Raw genomic sequence first — 19,157 nt, 5'->3', positions numbered from 1 at the left:
AAGTTTAGATCATTTATTTTATATGTTGACACGAGCAATGGTCCCAACTCTGATCTCTGGGATCACATCCCTCTAATCCAAAAATACATCCATTAAGTATTGCTCTCTATTTTATATCTTTTAACCAATACATGCATTTCCTATACATGCTGCCAAATTCCCTTTAATACCATGTGCCTTAACCTCAACAAATCTCCGATGCAGCACCTTATCAAAGACATTTTGAAATCCACATCCACCGCACTTCCTTTATCGTATACACCATTATTTTCTCAAAGAAGTCTATTAAATTTCTCAGCCACGACTTGCCTTTTTACAACAGCTGGACCAAATTATCATACGTCTTTTATTCTCTATCGTAGCCTCTAGAAGCTTACACACTTGGTAGGCTATCTGGTCCAGAGTTACCTGGTTTATAACTTTCTCTCTTTTTGAACAGAGGTGTTGCATTGGCAACCCTTTTGTCCTCAGAGACTAAAAATACATATCCAAGGATGTTTAGAAGACTTGACCCAGTCTAATTTGCCAAGGATTACATTGCTCTGTGTGGGTAAAGCTCTTGTTGTCTGCATTTATGTAAATATTTTTAAACGATTACAAAATCATTGTTCTAAATTTCAGGTCTGCACTCGATATTCTTATGTTCAGCCTCCCTCGTGAACTGGATACTGTAATCTAGCATGTGCCTCAAAGGGTGTTTCTGCAATCTTCTGGAAGGTGGATTAAAATGCTCTAGTGAGTGAGACCAATTGCAAATCAAGAAACCGGCAAGTCTTACATGTACTATATGCTTGAACAGAATACAGTTTTCATTGCAATTCAATCTAATTCCTATACACTTCATTATAATCGAAAATAATAAATTATACAAACTTAGCTGGATTACAGGCCTATTTTCACTTTCACAAGTCAGTATTCACTGAACTGACCAGCTCTAATCTTAGGAAGAGATCTCTCTCCCTCTGTAACTGTTTACACTCCAAGCTTCTGCTACCTGGGCTAACGGCAAGTGAAAGACTTGAAATCAAACCCTCATTGCTTGCATGTCAGAGATTGCCAATTTGTACTGCTAATAAAACCTTAGGGGAGGGAGTCCCCTGTCAATTTTGTCCTGATGTGTTAATATGAATAAGGCCATTCCAATATTATACATGGAAATGTCACTGGACTGTATTAACAAATTCTATTGTCTCAGACTGAATTGGTAAGCATAAAATACAATTCTGTCAGCCACTTTCTCTGGTCCCGACTACGGACTTGAATACACCTTCCTGGATAGCTTGTTTGTTGTGTGGATTTAACCCCTGTGCATTGAATTGATCTTATTAGCAACATCTTGATACAAGTTAAACCAAAATTCCTCGTATGTCAATTAGTGAAATCTCAAAACTTGACAAACTGCCTGTACAATCCGTTATAATATATTTTTTGCATGCATTAAAAATTGTGTTCATGAATAATTGGATTACATATTTAATTTCACTTTTGTACACTTTTGCCAAAGTGCATATTATTGGGAAAGAACAATGAAACATCCATCATGCATTTATGAATGTCGAAATGAAACTAGCAAAAGTTCTAAATCAGTTGTTACCGGCTACATGTATTCAAACTTTGTTTAACTACTTCTTATGGACAGGTAACTTGGCAATTACATCTGTGCACACAATAGCTATTCTACAACAATATATGGGATAAGTATGTCCAAAGTTCATTAATGTTGTTTCTGAACACTGCTTTGAAAGCTCCCATCAAGACTTTTTTTCTCTTAAAATGACTTCAGTACTGAAAGACACACTCGTCATGCCTCTACAAGATTTCAAGCCAAAACAATGTTGATGTGACCTTCAGGTGTACAGACAGAGCAGGGTTTCTGAAACAGATTGACTCGAGACCTTTTTGAGCTCCGAGAAGCCTAGCATTGCATATTCAGCATGGGAACAGATCAAGTTGTCTATATGGTTCACAAGACCGAGCATTTTCTCCAATTACTTTGGCATCTCCCACTTTGTTGCCTCCCATATGTCACAATGGTAAATGTCACTGTCAGAAATTGGAAAAATATCAATAGTATGCATTTCCCACTGTCGAGCAAATGAGCTGGATACAAGAGTTCCTACAATACCTGCCCCAATTCTTCATTCAGTACATCCATATAGCTATGTGAATACTGCCGACATATATTTCTGTAAAGTGGTAGTCAAGAAAATTACAGCTCAGAATATTTCCACTTAACTTTAATTGGCATTAAAAATTGTAGAATATATTTTTGCAGATGATGCAGCTAGTGTATTTGAATATACTTATTAAGCAAAACAAACAACTGCTTTAGAACTTGTTGCAAACATTACAATCAACTCCATAACATTTGATGTTGCTTTTATCTCATCCCACACACATACAGAAAAGCTTGCAACTGCAAGTGTCTATTGGAGTGTTTTCAATAAGACTATAATAGTTCAGACAGCATGACAGACTAACAATTCAGAAAAAACAGGTGTTGCGGCATTCAGATTCTTGATACACTCTCCAAGCCTTAGTGGCAGGAGTACACCAGGTAAAAGGCAACACCTTCCAGAAATGCTAAACTCCTATAATTCTTGAGTACAATCTTTGTGCCGTAATTCTCCCTCTGTAATTGAGGCTGAATAGGTACATTTCCCAATGGACAAGCTCATCACTGAAATCCAGCCCTCCAGCTATCCACTGTCATTGGAATGAGTTATGAGAACCATTAATTAAACTATTCGTGAATGAATACGCCGGAAGAGAAACTGTTTGTAGGTCTTCAATGCTGCATTTAAAACAGTTTTGTAACACTGTTGCAATTACTCATGTATTTTTGTAAAAACTCTCACCGGCACTGTTAATTCCTTTTGCAAATGAAAAAGGAATGCCATTAATTTGCAGAAATAAAAGATAAACACCATAATACTGTGACAGAAGCAGGATAGTGAAACCTGTATAAACGGACACTCCCAACAAATGGACACTTATTGAGAAACCCAAATAACTTGCATGGTAAAATATACAAGAGACACTCTGAAACCGCAGGCACGTGCAAATTACTGATTATAGACAGTCTTCAATGCACCAAACATTTTTACAACTTAAAACACGGAACATGCCCGTCAGCCCGAGGTTGCAGAGGGTTTTGTGAAAAAAATGTTTTTTGTGGAATGAGAAGCTTGTTACCGTGCAACCATAGCAGCAGAGAAACCACTATCTCCGCCATTGAAAGCCTGCACAGTTTCATTGCCACTACTAACTCCCCATTCAACAAAAGCCATTTCTTTCACAAAAGCTGTTGCCGCCTCGCTCTGATGTGCATGCACTGACCTCACTGAATCAAGGAAACTGCATTCGAACAGCGAGAGGGGACAGCCTTTCCTGCCCTAGCACTGCATCCATACACTCTTTCAGCGGCTGCTGGCAGCCCCCACCCCCCGACCCTGCCATCGTCTTCTTTCCCTCGGCTGCTGCTGGTGGATCCACCTCTGAGGAGCTTTAGCCTTGGGGACTGTCGGTGGCTGTCCCAGTTCTCTCCGTCACTCTGTAGAGTGATGAGTCGGCCTGTGAGTCGCAGTTATCAGCCAGTCTACAGAGTTAGATTAAGTTAATCTAAGGGTTAAGTCATGGCAGGAGAGCTCGGACACGTGTTATGCTCCTCCTGTGCTATTTGGGAAGTCAGGGACGCTTCCAGTGTCCCTGACGACATCATGTGCGGGAAGTGTATCCAGCTGCAGCACCTGACAGACCGCATTGTGGCACTGGAGCTGCGGGTGGATTTACTCTGGAGCATCCGCGATGCTGAGGATGTCGTGAATAGCACCTTTAGTGAGTTGGCCACACTGCAGGTAAAGGGTACACAGCCAGATAGGGGATGGGTGACCAACAGGAAGAGCAGTGGAAGGAAGGTAGTGCAGAGGTCCCCTGTGGTCATCCCCCTGCAAAACAGATACACCGCTTTGGGTACTGTTGGGGGGGGGGGGGGGGATGACTCATCAAGTTCATGGCACCGTGGGTGGATCTGCTACACAGGAGGGCAGGAAAAGAGTGGGAGAGCTATAGTGGTAGGGGATTTTATTGCAATGGGAATAGACAGATGTTTCTGTGGCCGCAATCGAGACTCCAGGATGGTATGTTGCCTCCCTGGTGCAAAGTTCAAGGGTGTCTCGGAGCGGGTGCAGGACATTTTGAAGAGTGAACAGCCAGTTGTCATGGTGCATATAGATATAGGTAAAAAAACAGGATGAGGTCCTACAAGACAAATTAGGGAGCTAGGAGCAAAATTAAAAAGTAGGACCTCAAAAGTAGTAATCTCAGGATTGCTACCAGTGCCACGTGCTAGTCAGAGTAGGAATGACAGGATAGCTCAGATGAATACTTGGCTTGAGGAGTGGTGCACAAGGGAGGGATTCAAATTCCTGGGACATTGGAACCAGTACAACCCGAACGGTCTGCACCTGGGCAGGACTGGAACCAATGTCCTAGGGGAAGTGTTTGCTAGTGCTGTTGGGGAGGGGTTAAACTAATATGGCAGGGGGATGGGAAACTGTGCAGGGAGAGAGAGGAAAGTAGAATGGGGGCAGAAGCAAAAGATAGAAAGAAGGAAAGTAAAAGTGGAGGGCAGAGAAACCCAAGGCAAAAGCAAAAAGGGCCACATTACAGCAACATTCTAAAAGGGGCAAAGTGTGTTAAAAAGATAAGCCTGAAGGCTCTGTGCCTCAATGCAAGGAGTATTCATAATAAGGTGGACGAATTAACTGCGCAGATAGCAGTTAACGGATATGATGTAATTGGCATCACGGAGACATGGCTCCAGGGTGACCAAGGCTGGGAACTCAACATCCAGGAGTATTCAACATTCAGGAAGGATAGACAGAAAGGAAAAGGAGTGGGAGTGCCATTGCTGGTTAAAGAGGAAATTATGGCAATAGTAAGGAAGGACATTAGCTTGGATGATGTGGAATCGGTATGGGTGGAGCTAAGGAATACCAAATGGCAGAAACTAGTGGGAGTTGTGTACATACCACCAAACAGTAGTAGTGAGATTGGGGACAGTATCAAACAAGAAATTAGGGATGCGTGCAATAAAGGACAGCAGTTATCATGGGCGACTTTAATCTACATATTGGTTGGGCTAACCAAACTGGTAGCAATGCAGTGGAGGAGGATTTCCTGGAGTGTATGAGGGATGGTTTTCTAGACCAATATGTCGAGGAACCAACTAGAGGGCTGGCCATCCTAGACTGGGTGTTGTGTAATGAGAAAGGACTAATTAGCAATCTTGTTGTGCGAGGCCCCTTGGGGAAGAGTGACCATAATATGGTAGAATTCTTTAAGATGGAGAGTGACACAGTTAATTCAGAAACCAGAATCCTGAACTTAAGCAAAGGTAACTTCGTTGGTATGAGACGTGAATTGGCTAGAATAGACTGGTGAGTGATACTTAAAGGGTTGACGGTGGATAGGCAATGGCAAACATTTAAAGATCACTTGGATGAACTTCAACAATTGTACATCCCTGTCTGGAGTAAAAATAAAACTGGGAAGGTGGCTCAACAAGGAAAATTAAGGATAGTGTTAAATCCAATGAAGAGGCCTATAAATTGGCCAGAAAAAACAGCAAACCTGAGGACTGGGAGAATTTTATACTATAGCAGAGGACAAAGGGTTTAATTAGGAGGGGGAAGAGAGTACGAGAGGAAGCTTGCTGGGAACATAAAAACTGACTGCAAAAGCTTCTATAGCTATGTGAAGAGAAAAAGATTAGTGAAGACTAATGTAGGTCCCTTGCAGTCAGATTCAGGTGAATTTATAATGGGGAACAAAGAACTGACGGATCAGTTAAACAAATACTTTGGTTCTGTCTTCACGAAGGAAGACACAAATAACCTTCCGGAAATACTAGGGGACCGAGGGTCGAGTGAGAAGGAGGAACTGAAAGGAATCCTTATTAGGCGGGAAATTGTGTTAGGGATATTGATGGGATTGAAGGCTGATAAATCCCCTGGGCCTGATAGTCTGCATCCCAGAGTACTCAAGGAAGTAGGCCTAGAAATAGTGGATGCATTGGTGATTATTTTCCAACAGTCTATCGACTTTGGATCAGTTCCTATGGACTGGAGGGTAGCTAATGTAACACCACTTTTAAGAAAGGAAGGAGAGAGAAAACGGGTAATTATAGACCAGTTAGCCTGACATCAGTAGTGGGGAAAATGTTGGAATCAATTATTAAAGATGAAATAGCAGCGCATTTGGAAAGTAGTGACAGGATCGATCCAAGTGAGCATGGATTTATGAAAGGGAAATCATGCTTGACAAATCTTCTACTAGAATTTTTTGAAGATGTAACTCGGAGAGGGAACAGTGGATGTGGTGTATTTGGACTTTTAAAAGGCTTTTGACAAGGTCCCACACAAGAGATTGGTGTGCAAAATCAAAGCACATGGTATTGGGGGTAATGTACTGATGTGGATAGAGAACTGGTTGGCAGACAGGAAGCACAGAGTTGGGATAAACGGGTCCTTTTCCGAATGGCAGGCGGTGACTAATGGAGTGCCTGAAGGGGATACTAAGAGGCTGCAGGGTGACTTGGACAGGTTAGGTGAGTGGGCAAACGCATGGCAAATGCAGTATAATGTGGATTAATGTGAGATTATCCACTTGGATGGCAAAAACACGAAGGCAGATTATTTGAATGGCGATAGATTAGGAAAAGGGGAGGTGCAACGAGACCTGGGTGTCATGGTACATCAGTCATTGAAAGTTGGCATGCAGGTACAGCAAGCGGTGTACGTGGCAAATGGCATGTTGGCCTTCATAGCTAGGGGATTTGAGTATAGGAGCAAGGAGGTCCTACTGCAGTTGTACAGGACCTTAGTGAGGCCTCCTCACCTGGAATATTGTGTTCAGTTTTGGTCTCCTAATCTGAGGAAGGGCGTTCTTGCTATTGAGGGAGTGTAGCGAAGGTTCACCAAACTGATTCCCGGGATGGCAGGACTGACATATGAGGAGAGACTGGATCAACTGGGCCTGTATTACCTGGAATTTAGAAGGATGAGAAGGGATCTCATAGAAACATATAAAATTCTGACAGGACTGGACAGGTTAGATGAGGGAAGAATGTTCCAGATGTTGGGGAAGTCCAGAACCAGGGGACATAGTTTAAGGGTAATGGGTTAGCCATTTAGGACTGAGATGAGGAGAAACTTCTTCACTCAGAGTTGTTAACCTGTGGAATTCCCTACCGCAGAGAGTTGTTGATGCCAGTTCATTGGATATATTCAAGAGGGAGTTAGATATGGCCCTTATGGCTAAAGGGATCAAGGGCTATGGAGAGAAAGCAGGAAAGGAGTACTGAGGTGAATGATCAGCCATGATCTTATTGAATGGTGGTGCAGGCTCGAAGGGCCGAATGGCCTTCTCCTATATTTTCTATGTTTCTATGTGAGTCGCAGTTATCAGTCAGTCTTCCTGCAGACCCACAACTCAACCAGAAAACTAGTTTCACTCCCAAATGTTCTCAATCTGTTCTAAGACGTGCCTTTTGGAAGCTTCAATATACCAGCACAACCTGTCATTACCTGCCCCCTTTTTTGTCCTGTCTGTGACTGCTCTAATGCTGGTGAGTAGAACTGAGAAATGCAGTTCATTACTGAAGTTGCATTCTGCTCCAAGTGAGTACAGTTTGAAATGAAATGGGAATTTAGATTGCAAAACTGTTAAGTGAACAGAGCTGAAAGCTGGTGTGTGGGAGGGGATTCTTAGCATCGTTGCAGCTGATTAGGTGCTGATCATAATTGTCAGGTGGTTCTTCAAGATTGCTGGCAACAAAATTTACAGTTAATACAATGCCCATTTTCAAATTAATTACACCTGCAACAACAAGGTGACCATGCCCTGAGGTGTCCATAATTTATAGGTTTCATTGTAATTGGCCTTAATTGTAAAACAACAAATGCTTGGGCTCGAACTGTTAAGGATAAACTAGCCAACATACAGACTTTCAAACTATAATATACATCCACCCTGAATTTTAAAATATGTTCCAAATTGCTCACAATAACTTTTAGAGTTCAGCCCCAAATGAAATTCCCATTTGCTTGTTAATACAAATTAACCAGTTCTGATTTCATTGTGGGAAATAAACCAAAACGAAGAGCATAAGTCCAAACTGGAGTCACTGGATGCGACCCACTCTAAGAATTATCATGCAGTTGTTTAGAACGGAGCGGTACGTATTACATTTTCATTTAAAGTTACATTTTCTTCCTGCTCGTTGATCATTGTTAAGGTACAAATATTGCAATGTATTTCTGGTATCAAATTCTTCGATCGCCCAGAGAAGCTCCCACAAATTGCTAGTTTTGATTCATCATCGGATTTTGATGATGCTACTATGATCTCGAAAAATAAAGCGCAATGTTCCAGTAATCCACTGGAAATTAAATTCCGATAAACTTATAAAGATTGCACAATTGTCACTTTTGAGTGGTGATCTAATAAACAGTATTGCAGACACGCAGGTGCATACCCAGACAGACATGGATAAAAGAAGTGAATGGGACTGACTGCAATAAAATAATCTAATTCCTGGGTTCATTGGTAACAAACTATTTGAGCTTTGCTCTTGTGATTTACAAGATGAGATTGTTTTCTTGTAATCATATCTAAATATCTTATTACGGATATATGCTGGATCAACACAGGAAAAAAAAGTAAAGATTTTTATCTTTTTGTTTCAAACTATGTTTTTTCAATTTTAACACAAACCTACATGAAAAAACCCTAGATTGAATACAGAATTATTCAGGAGTTCAAATGCTTCACACTCGAAAGACAGAAGTAAAATTATTTTGTCTACCAACTTTTACCTTTTAGACTAGTGTTCAGGAATCTTAAAATTGTCAGAAAATACTACTTATTCAACAGTCCATTAAAGATTGCCAAGCTGTGGTAATTGAAGTATTCTCACACAATTATATTTTCCCTTTTCGTTAAACAGTACAATGCTAAATAATTTCTGTATGCCATGCAAGCACTTTCTCTAACAATTCTGTAACATTTTAAACAATGCCAAATGTTGAATGAACTTTAACACTAAAACAGCACCAATTTTAATCGAAGCACTAATTTAACCAGTACTAAGTCTCAAAGTCAAATGCAATAACTTTCTTTTGATTTGTTGATATAAGTATACTATTTACTCAAAAGCACTTCATAACATAATATGGAACAACTGATCATGTTTGAATGGGATACGGTCAAAATGACAAAGTACAGTAAGTAGATCAGTAAATCAATACTGCACATCAAAAAAGGCTGCAGGTGCCAAGTTATATATATCAAAATATATCTCACTATGAGCAGGCACCGGTAAATAACTATGCTATTCATTTGAGAGAAAATGAAGTTGCAACTGATAAAACGGGTCAGGAGTTTTACTGCCAGGTTGGCATTTTGTTAATGTCCACATTTGAAGGTTTCCTACCTTGTGGGTGACAGTTTGGAGTGCAGAAACCGCTTCCTGGAAGGCAGAAGATGAAATGAATAAATTTAAAGCTATAAACAATGAGTCCTTTTGAAGAAAGTTAATTCTTAAACTTTTAATGAGCTCGTCGAGTGGAAACTTTCCTTGTGTGTGAATAACCTACAAGACGTCATATTTGCTATTAGCTTGGTGTTAGAAAGCTGAGTTCAAATTAAAACTGTAGTAAAAATATTTGAAAAGTTAATTTAAGCAAACTAAAATTACCTTTTAAAAAAAAATTCTCTCTCACTGTATCCAGCATGTTAACCTCAGAATATATAGTAAATCGCACTCTTCTTACTTCATCTCTGGGACTGAACAAACCTCAGTTTGTACTGCCTGCCAATAGTGTAAAGTTAAAGTCATTAAGGAGATGCTGCAAGGCACAGTGGGTTAGCACACTGCCCCTTCATCTCTGGAGATTTGCCCCTCCCTAGGGTTGAATTCACCCCAGACTGATGGGATGACAGTTTCCCAATTATGCCCCAACTTATCGGCTACTGCAACTGAAACCCTAATCCATGCCTTTGTCAGTGAGGTCCAGCTTCACCAAAGCAATCCTAAACATCCTCTCCGCTTCTAATCTTCATAAACTACAGCTAATCCAGAATTCCACTGCTCCCACACAGTCTGTACACCATCATCCCTTCCTGGCCAGGTTCCAATGGATCCTAATGCACCACCGAATTCACTTCAAAATCCATCTCCTTTTCAAATTGCTCAATAGTGAGATCCACCCGATTGAAGTAATTTTCACCCACAATACATTTCCTGGCTGCACCACCATCTGACTCGATTAGTATTTGTTCTCCACTCCACCAATGGAAGCTGCTCAATCAGCTATTTCTCCCTGTCCTCACTCCCAAACCAACTTGGTTGGTTCACCCCACTGTATATTTACAGCATTTTACTACAAGCAGAAATACCAATTAGAATCCGCTAAATGTACAGCTGAATTCCATTTTGGGCAGAAAACGACGAACAGACTGTGTAACACATTAACAGAAATCTGGATCTAGTTACGCACTCAGAACTGGAAAAAATGATAAGCCCCACTTGTTCAGCCTAAAGGTGGTCGCATTACCTTGATACAAGAAATATACTATGCTTGAAATGGAAAATGCTATCATATGCAGTCCCTCGGAATCGAGGACGACTTGCTTCCAATCTTAAAATGAGTCCTTAGGTGGCTTAACAGTCCAATACGAGAGCCACAGTCCCCCTCACAAATGGGAGGGATCGTCATTGAGGGTAAAGGAGGATGGGACAGGTTTGCCGCACGCTCTTTCCGCTGCCTGCGGTTGATTTCTGCATGCTCTCAGCGATGAGACTCGAGGTGCTCAGCGCCCTCCCGGATGCACATCCTCCACTTTGGTCTTTGGCCAGGGACTCCCAGCTGGAGTGGAACTAAACTACAGAACCAGTGGGAACCTGTTCAACCTTCACCGTCTCCAGGCCAGGTCCATGACCACCCCAACCTCTGTCATCGAACTACTGTACGCGGACGACGCCTGCATCTGCGCACAGAGGCTGAACTCCAGGACAAAGTCGACATATTTACTGAGGCGGACGAAAGTATGGGCTTTACGCTAAACATTCGTAAGACAAAGGTCTTCCACCAGCCTGTCCCCGCCACACAGCACTGCCCCCCCCCCCCCCAGTCATCAAGGTCCATGGCGCAGCCTGGACAACATAGACCATTTCCCATACCTTGGAAGCCTCTTATCAACAAGAGCAGACATTGATGGCGAGATTCAACACCACCTTCAGTGTGGCCTTCGGCCGCCTGAGGAAAAGAGAGTGTTCGAAGACCAGGCCCTCAAATCTGCCATCAAGCTCATGGTCTACAGGGCTGTAATAATACCCGTCCTCCTTTATGGCTCAGAAACATGGACCAAAATGACATGTGATGTTATTGATTACACCTTGTGGTAGAAATTACTGAATGAAAAGTTCACGAAATATTTGAAACTCGCATTGCATGTCCTTACTACAACAAAGCATCTGCTGCAGTGGAAACTTTCCATAGCAGCCAATATGGTGCACTTGCAGAGTTTTCAGAGCAGGCTATTCCATGAATTTCAAGTACAACATCTGTGAATTCCCTAACTCCTTTAAAACAGCTGCTCCACATTACATTCCTGGGCATGCCTCACTGTTTTATTCAGAGGTGAGAACTGTAAAAAGAACAAAAAAAATTACACCAGGGTGAAGTCTGCAGTGGACAATACGAGATAAACCAAATACTGATAAAACACAAAGTGAAAACAGAAAATGCTGAAAATACACAGCTTCGTCAGCATCTGTAAAAAGAAAAGGCCTTGTCTGCTTTCAGATGCTAATTAATGTGTTGTGTAATTTCAGCATTTTCTATTTTTATTCCAGATTTCCAACATTTGGAGGTAAAAAGTTAACTTTTGCCAACAATGTAAAACAGGCGATATCCCATTATATACCTCTTTCTATTGTGGAATAGAAATTTTAATTTGAAACAAACCATATTGGACTCTTTTCTCTGAGACAAACAATACTGCTCTTTAGTGTGCAAAAATATCAAAGCCTGGTGGGAGAATTTTTCCAGGTTGCAAAGTAATGGATTTACATATCGCATGAAACAAACAGTTCTATTTAGTCTGAATTTTATGACATTTATTAATACATTGGCAACGTGGACTTCCACTGCTAAGGCAACGCAGTTCAGCTGGAATCAGGCACAAAGCACAGATGTTGAAATAAAGGTGGTAAACTGCTCGATTCAAACGCATATTGTAATTAGTGGTAGCAATTGGATAATTCGACTGCACTTCTCTGCTCACTCATTTGATGACCTGTCAGAATATAAAACAAGGGTTTTTACAAAATAAAACTAGCCATATTTCTTTGCAACATTTAAATTCAAATGAAGTGCTTTTAATTCTCTCATTTGGATTATTTGACTTATATTGCAGATATTAAATAGTAATAATTGGTTGCTATAACATGCAGTGGAAATATTTAAATGGCATAATAAATTTGAATGCAAACTCAGCATGACATAGCTAATGGCTAGCACCTAAGGCAAGGAAATGTTAAACTGCAGTTTCTTTTCTGAAGAAAGTTGAAATTGACGACATTTATAGACAACTAACATGCTGCAATCAATATAAGCAAATGCACCCATCACACAGCAGAAGACAAAAGCAAAATAAACTCTCAAGCAGACAATGGCCAAAGCCTTTAAAGTAGTCTTTCTGATTTTCAATTCCACCCCCCACCCCACTCCTGAACTTAAGTCATAAAACTCTGGTGAAATCAGCTGTTTGCAAACATATCTCTAAAATAGAATGCTCAATCAAGAAACTTTGGATTTATTCAGCAAAACTGTTCTGCAAAGAAAAATTTAAAATACTTTAGATAATAAATGTCTCCAAGGTGTCTTCACAAAGTAGAATACTGCGATGGCCTTGATCCGCATCATTTACTGCATCAACACCCTCTCTCCCATGGAACTTCATTTGGTAGCCTGTGCATGTCACTGGTGATTGACGGTGGGCTCTACATTGATGATACTCATCAGTGGAGAGAGCAAATGAAGTGATACTTGCACCAAATAGGAAAATTGATTGCGCATCATACTCAAGACTGCAGTATGCCAAAAGGTGACATCCAGAGTTTACTCTAATTTTGCAATTCATTCTTCAAGGGTAATTATCAAGGTTAACCCTGAAATTAAAAGGCTTACCTACTTTGTACATTTTACATTTTGAAGCTGAATAACTGGATATTTCTAATTGTTGCTGATTAAATCAAGATTCAATTTGAAAGCAGCTTTTAGCAACACGCCAGTGATCTGCATCAAGGGAAAAGCATTCAAGCAGCACGAAGCACATTATGGCAATCGCACCAAATTAAATCTTCTGTGGTGCACAAAAAGGCATAAGTGCTGTTTGCCACATGTTGGAATGTTTTCATGAAAAAATGGACAGAATTGTGAAATTCAAACAGCAAAACTCCAGTTCAAAAAATATAAAATACCGTAGCAATTTGACCTATTTAGTCACTACCCCTGTATAAACAAATGGCCCTGAACATTGCTCTTAAGCAAGGCGGCCAAATAAAAAGGGTAAAATTATTCTAAATTTTAGTAGGTGTGTTTGATTTTAGATTGTGCTCTCCATGATTTGACTATTGAGAATTGAATGGCACATCAGCCGAACAGTTACAAATTTTATATGTACACTTATTTTGATTTCAGAAAACAACTGTCCTATATCCCAGGGGTTGGGGAGATTGCTAAAGTGGGTCTTTGTGAGGAAGAAGTGGCTCCAAGATGACATGCCCATCAATGAAAGTTCAGAACTAAGTCAGTCCTCTATGGGAGACTCAGTAATCCAATATCTAAACTAGGATGCCTGCAGGGCACTGTTGATGATTGACCAGCCAGTCTGGCTCACTAATGGAACCTGGAGGGGTCGATCTGTCACTATGGCTGACATTCTTTTAACTCAGCTCCAGATAACATTTGAAGCCAATGCCCCAAGGGTAGGGTGGTTCCAACCCAGAATGCAGTGGGGTGCTGAATAGTGCTCTGTGCTGAGAAGCTGCAAACTTCAGAAGTAACCCTGCTCAGACTTGGGTTCCCGAAGCCCAGTCTCTGCCAACCTACACTGAGGCTCTCTGGTCCTGGGTAAATGGGATGTGCCCTTACAGGGAGAGTGTGCACGTATAGATTTCTAAGCAACTTGGTTCGGAAGATCAATTTCCACCATCAGAGAAACTGCTGATGGAAGAAGCCTATTAGTTACTTCAAAAGCTATTTCATTTACAATATGTGTAACACTACCATCAAAACTTGCGTTTGCCATGAAAATTCATTTAAATTATACCACAGTGAGATGAACAAGGTAGAATCCCTTAGCAATGTTGCAATCAATTTATTCATAGGGCATGTCATAATTGAATTGGCATTAACTGAAATGAATGAACATCTCAGTTTCCATGATCTTCAACAGTTTAAAGGAGGTTTCAGTATTAAAGGTCACGGTGCATGGCTGTAAAAAATGCACTAAATTATAACTTCTGCCCCTAATATTTGTTGCAAAATATAGCAGTAACAGAATACTAATAAATTAGTCAAAAATATCCTTCATCATTATGGTTAATTTTTTCAACACAGTGATTTCAGCAAAAACTGTATAAGTGGACAGTTAGAGACCCCCAAATAACTTGCATTGTAAAATATGCCAGGGGCATTCTGAAACCATGGACACTTGCAAACTACGAACTACCGACAGCATTCGATACACCAAGCCCTTTTACAATTTAAAACAAGGGACACAGCCTGATGTCACACTTTAAAACTTTTTGTAGTACATACAACATCTGATTCTGAAGAGCAAGATGTCGCTTTTTGTCCATGCTCGAATCACCCCTGCAGCCATTGCCCCTGCTTCCAAAAGCAACCTTGTTGACAACGCATGTCAGATGATGCGCACGCAGCTAACACCACACGGACCCAGAAGATGCGGCGCACTCGACCCCACATGGTATGGCTGTTTGTCGTCCGAGTGCCACTACTGTACAAGTACTGTATTTGGCACATCAGTTTTGTTGTTATATCTGGATCCAAACTTAAGTTGCAGTTAATTAGGTGCAGATTATAATCTCAGGCAGTTCAAGATCGTTAGGACAATTTTTTACAATATATATAATAACCACTTTGAAAATAAGGACCCCTGCAAAAAAAAGACAGCTGATGCAAGTCCCTGAGGTGTACGTAATTTACAGATTTCACGATTTACTTTTTTCTTACATTCAAGCACCCAAGTTTCTTGTCCTGGATGATTTGGAGAGTAGCAGACAAGGTCCAAGAATTGCCTTCGGGGAAGAAGGGTGACACAGGTGGAAAAAAAAAATGGATATGATTACCCTGGACTCCTCCTCGATCTTCAGGCTGCCCAGGATCCCTGCAGTTCCTCCAGTTCATGCAGGTCTGGTGTAAGTTGCAACATGTTTCATAAGAGGACCACCACCCCACTCCACACACACACACACACACACACACACACACACACAGAGGCTCTCATAATCTGCCAAAGAGCAAAGTGAGGTGATAGGCCAAGAATACCTCCGCCTGTTTCATTTCAGGCTGGGCTGGGCCTGCACTTACCGCAGGAACAGGCCCACAAACATCACCCTGGGATTTCAGGAAATTCTGGCGTGGCACAGTGAGGATGGGTCTCCATCCCTTTTTCCACATTGCTGCACCTGGGATCTAAATGTTTCTCAGGCATAAATCCACCCCATTAACCATACTGCATCAATTGAGGCAAATGTAGTGAACAAAGAATGGCATATTCTATATAATCAAATGATTTGGGGAAATATGAGAGTATATGTTTCTGCCTTTTAACCTCTGGGCTCCCTGCCTGTATAATGCTATCAATGTAAAACAGGAACAGCGGAACAAGAGTTGGCCAGACAGGCCCGCGAACCTGTCCTGCCATTCAATTAGATCATGGATGATCTGCACCTCAACTTCATTTACCCAGCTTTGCTCCATATCCGTTAGTACCCTTACCCAACAAAAATCTATCCATCTCAGTTGATTCATACTCAACCATCCACTTGGCTATCCTCTGTGTGGGTTTTAGCACAGTGTCACAACCTACAAATCTGAATTCTATGTTTAACAAACTCTTGGGTTCAGCAAGCATCTATGAAACAAAATGGATGTTCCAATTTTGACTGGGCAGTGGACAAATCAATGGGACAGTAATCCCTTGCAAGAATTCTAGATGAATCTCACGACCACGCAATGCCAAAAAGTTGTATTTATCCAGTGAGAGGCTGCAGCTCACTGAGTTTATAGGCCTAAATGTAAGGCGGTCAAATAAAGCAGTTTCGCCATTAAAGAAACTTGAAATTACAAATTTACATATGGACAAACAGAAGAAAACATTAGTTTCCGTAATACCAGTTTACAATCTCAATTTGAGATCAATGAAGGTGGCCTGTCTGGTCATAATTTTCAGATGGCCCTGCCCCTCACCAATGGCGATTCTCTAATAAAGCAACATGAAAAACTAAAATGGCTGCAACACGTACTTGAATAAAACTAGATTGCAAACCAACTAAAAACAAATGAGTAACATTGAAAGTAGAGGGGTTAATACAATCTTTAAAAAACACTAAGTAGTAAAATGATTCCCTTCTGTACTACATGTCTAGATGTTGGGTACTCTGCACTAATTGACGAAGGTGGTGTTGGAAGCCCCTATTGTAGGAACTGATAACTTACAATATCCAGACTATTGGGTGGAATGTTTCTGCATTCAGATTAAGGTCGGATTTTACGGCGCCGTGAGTGCGAGTTTGGAGGCTGGTCAGCGGACAAAATGGCTGTGATTGACAGCGGGGCGGAAGTCCAATTTCAGCCCGCCTCCATGTCAGCATTTTTTACGAGCTTCCCGGCGCTTGAAAATCACGTCAGCTAAGTGTGTCGGGTTCACCTAACTCTCCATTGCTGTGAATAATTGACAGCTGCAAAAGTGGTATAAAAGCTACCGTTTCACAGCTGTTCAATTTCCAAACTTCGTAGCTGGAGCCTTCAGGATTTGGAATACACTTTTCAACTTTATGGAGTTTTGAAGTGTTTGGGGTGAACTCTCTATCCAGTGTCACTTCCTTGGAGCAACCTCTCCAACCACTGACAGATCGCTTCTGTCATCTCAACTTCAGCTGCCATCTATTCCACCAGCATCGGTGCCCTTGAAAAAAATCTCACCTTGGTCCTCAGAATCCCAATATGATCAGCCCCAACACCAACAGCACCAACCTTCTCCGCAAACACCTGTAGCTGCACAGGACACGGCATCAACACCTGACCACATTGCTGCCCAGGTCGCCAGGGATGGCCTCACAATGGCCACATTCACTTCACTTGACACTGTACATAAAGTATGCCACATGATGCACCAGGTTGGCACCATCCTACACCAGCACCATAAAGCATCCCTACAATGCCCAAGCCATTCCTTTCACACTCAACCAATGGCTGGGGGGGGGGGGGGGGGGCGGTACAGTTATGTCTCACCAGTCACTGCAACTCACTAAGCCACATCCAAAAGGTGCACACAGATCTGTCCAAGAAGGCAAAGTGTTGAAAATATAAGATTTCAATGTTTGACAACACATCAACATAAACTTTACATGAACATCTGCTAAAAGATCCAAGTGCCTACCCTTGTGCATTGTTAGTTGGTATGATTGAACAAGGATGAGGGCAAGTGTGAGGGGTGGCTAGTGTTATGAGGATGTGATAATGTGGAGAGAGAGAGAGAGGGATGGGTGGAGCTGTAAGATAAGTTGGTGTAAGGATGTGCAGGAATCGGGTAGGGAAGGCAGAATGATGGGGATGTGTTGAGTAGCACAACAAGATGAGGTCGAGTGTGGCTTTGCAGTAACGTTTCGTGATCTGAGATCATTGAAAGGTTTACGCCACTGCAGCCTGGTCCTCCAGATGACATCCCTGCTTGTGCTCTCCTGTACAATGTGCAACCAGGCTGCATTGGTCTCTTGGGGAGGTCCCTTCCGCCCATGGGAAGGGAAGAGGACTTCCCTGTGTGCTGTGACTCCCTCCATAAGCATATGGAGGAAGTCTTGGGAGAGTCTGGGTTCAGCTGTGCACCTTTGTGCAGTCATTGTCAGTGTTTGTAGCACCTCAATGCTGCAGAACACTGACAGAACAACTGTTAAAATGAATGTGGACATGGTCCCTTTAAGGAAACAGGCTGATGACACTTCATCAAATGAAGTCATCAGACCCGCTTCCTTTTAATTGGCCGGGAACCTTGCAGGGCGGGCTTAACAAGCCCAATCAGGGAAAAAGTCGTGGGGGGAACGGACATGGAGTCAGGAGCGGGGTCACAGTCCACAGCGGACATCGCCCGCCCCTCTGCCGACGTGGTAGGAAAAAAAAAAAATCGAGCCGCAAGTGTCAGTTGAGAGCTCTCTACAGAAAGGCAATAGAACAGTATCTGCTCCCTGAACAAAAAGAAATCAAGGCTTGTGCAGCCCATACAGGGCTGTCAAGATGACTTGCACTCTGCCTGCACAAAGCTTTTGAATTGCCAGTAGAGTCAGGGGAAACGGAAGGAAAACATTGGGAAGCTTTCCAGAAGGTGAAACTGTTGGCCGATATCCGGGAACAACATTGGGTGTTGATTGCTTTCCAGCGACGTGAATAAATTAATCTCCAGGGGTTCTCGAACTGGGGTATAAAATGGATTACCGCCTGATAAGTGTTGTACTTATGGAGTTGGGTAGTGAGACAACTGAGGGCATCAGCTGTCTAGCTATCTACTCCTATCAAGTGCTTATTTTAGAGCATCACTCCTTTGCTTAGTCACCAGTGAAATGAACAGGCCAACCCAGTCATAGGGATCACATGAGTCTCTGGCTGTTGATGTAATGGACCATTTCTATGAATATGAAATCGTAAATATTACAGGGTTAGTGTTACTACACTGACCTGCAAGCGGTCAGTATGCCAGGACCGGGTTGAGATTAATTTGGTCTCTACGCTGTCTCCAAGTAAGAGAGCACTCCAATCCTACTTTAGATGCCTTGATTATTATTAGCT

General features: G+C 41.8%; 1 protein-coding gene across 11 annotated transcripts in view; it reads right to left on the bottom strand.

Annotated features, from left to right (window-relative positions):
* anks1b (ankyrin repeat and sterile alpha motif domain containing 1B) overlaps window positions 1–19,157 on the bottom strand; it is a 965,528-nt gene that overhangs the window by 827,913 nt on the left and 118,458 nt on the right. For 8 of the 11 annotated variants that reach the window (XM_070897439.1, XM_070897440.1, XM_070897444.1 and 5 more), the window contains exon 2: window positions 9,497–9,532. The exons of the other annotated variants lie outside the window; for them this stretch is intronic. In XM_070897439.1, the coding sequence (XP_070753540.1) occupies window positions 9,497–9,532 (36 nt within the window). The remainder of the gene's footprint in view (window positions 1–9,496; window positions 9,533–19,157) is intronic. 11 annotated transcript variants of the gene reach the window in all.

This window comes from Pristiophorus japonicus, chromosome 13 (genome assembly GCF_044704955.1).
Source record: "Pristiophorus japonicus isolate sPriJap1 chromosome 13, sPriJap1.hap1, whole genome shotgun sequence".
Taxonomy (NCBI): Eukaryota; Metazoa; Chordata; class Chondrichthyes; family Pristiophoridae; genus Pristiophorus; species Pristiophorus japonicus.
This window is presented reverse-complemented; position numbering and strand designations above follow the sequence as displayed.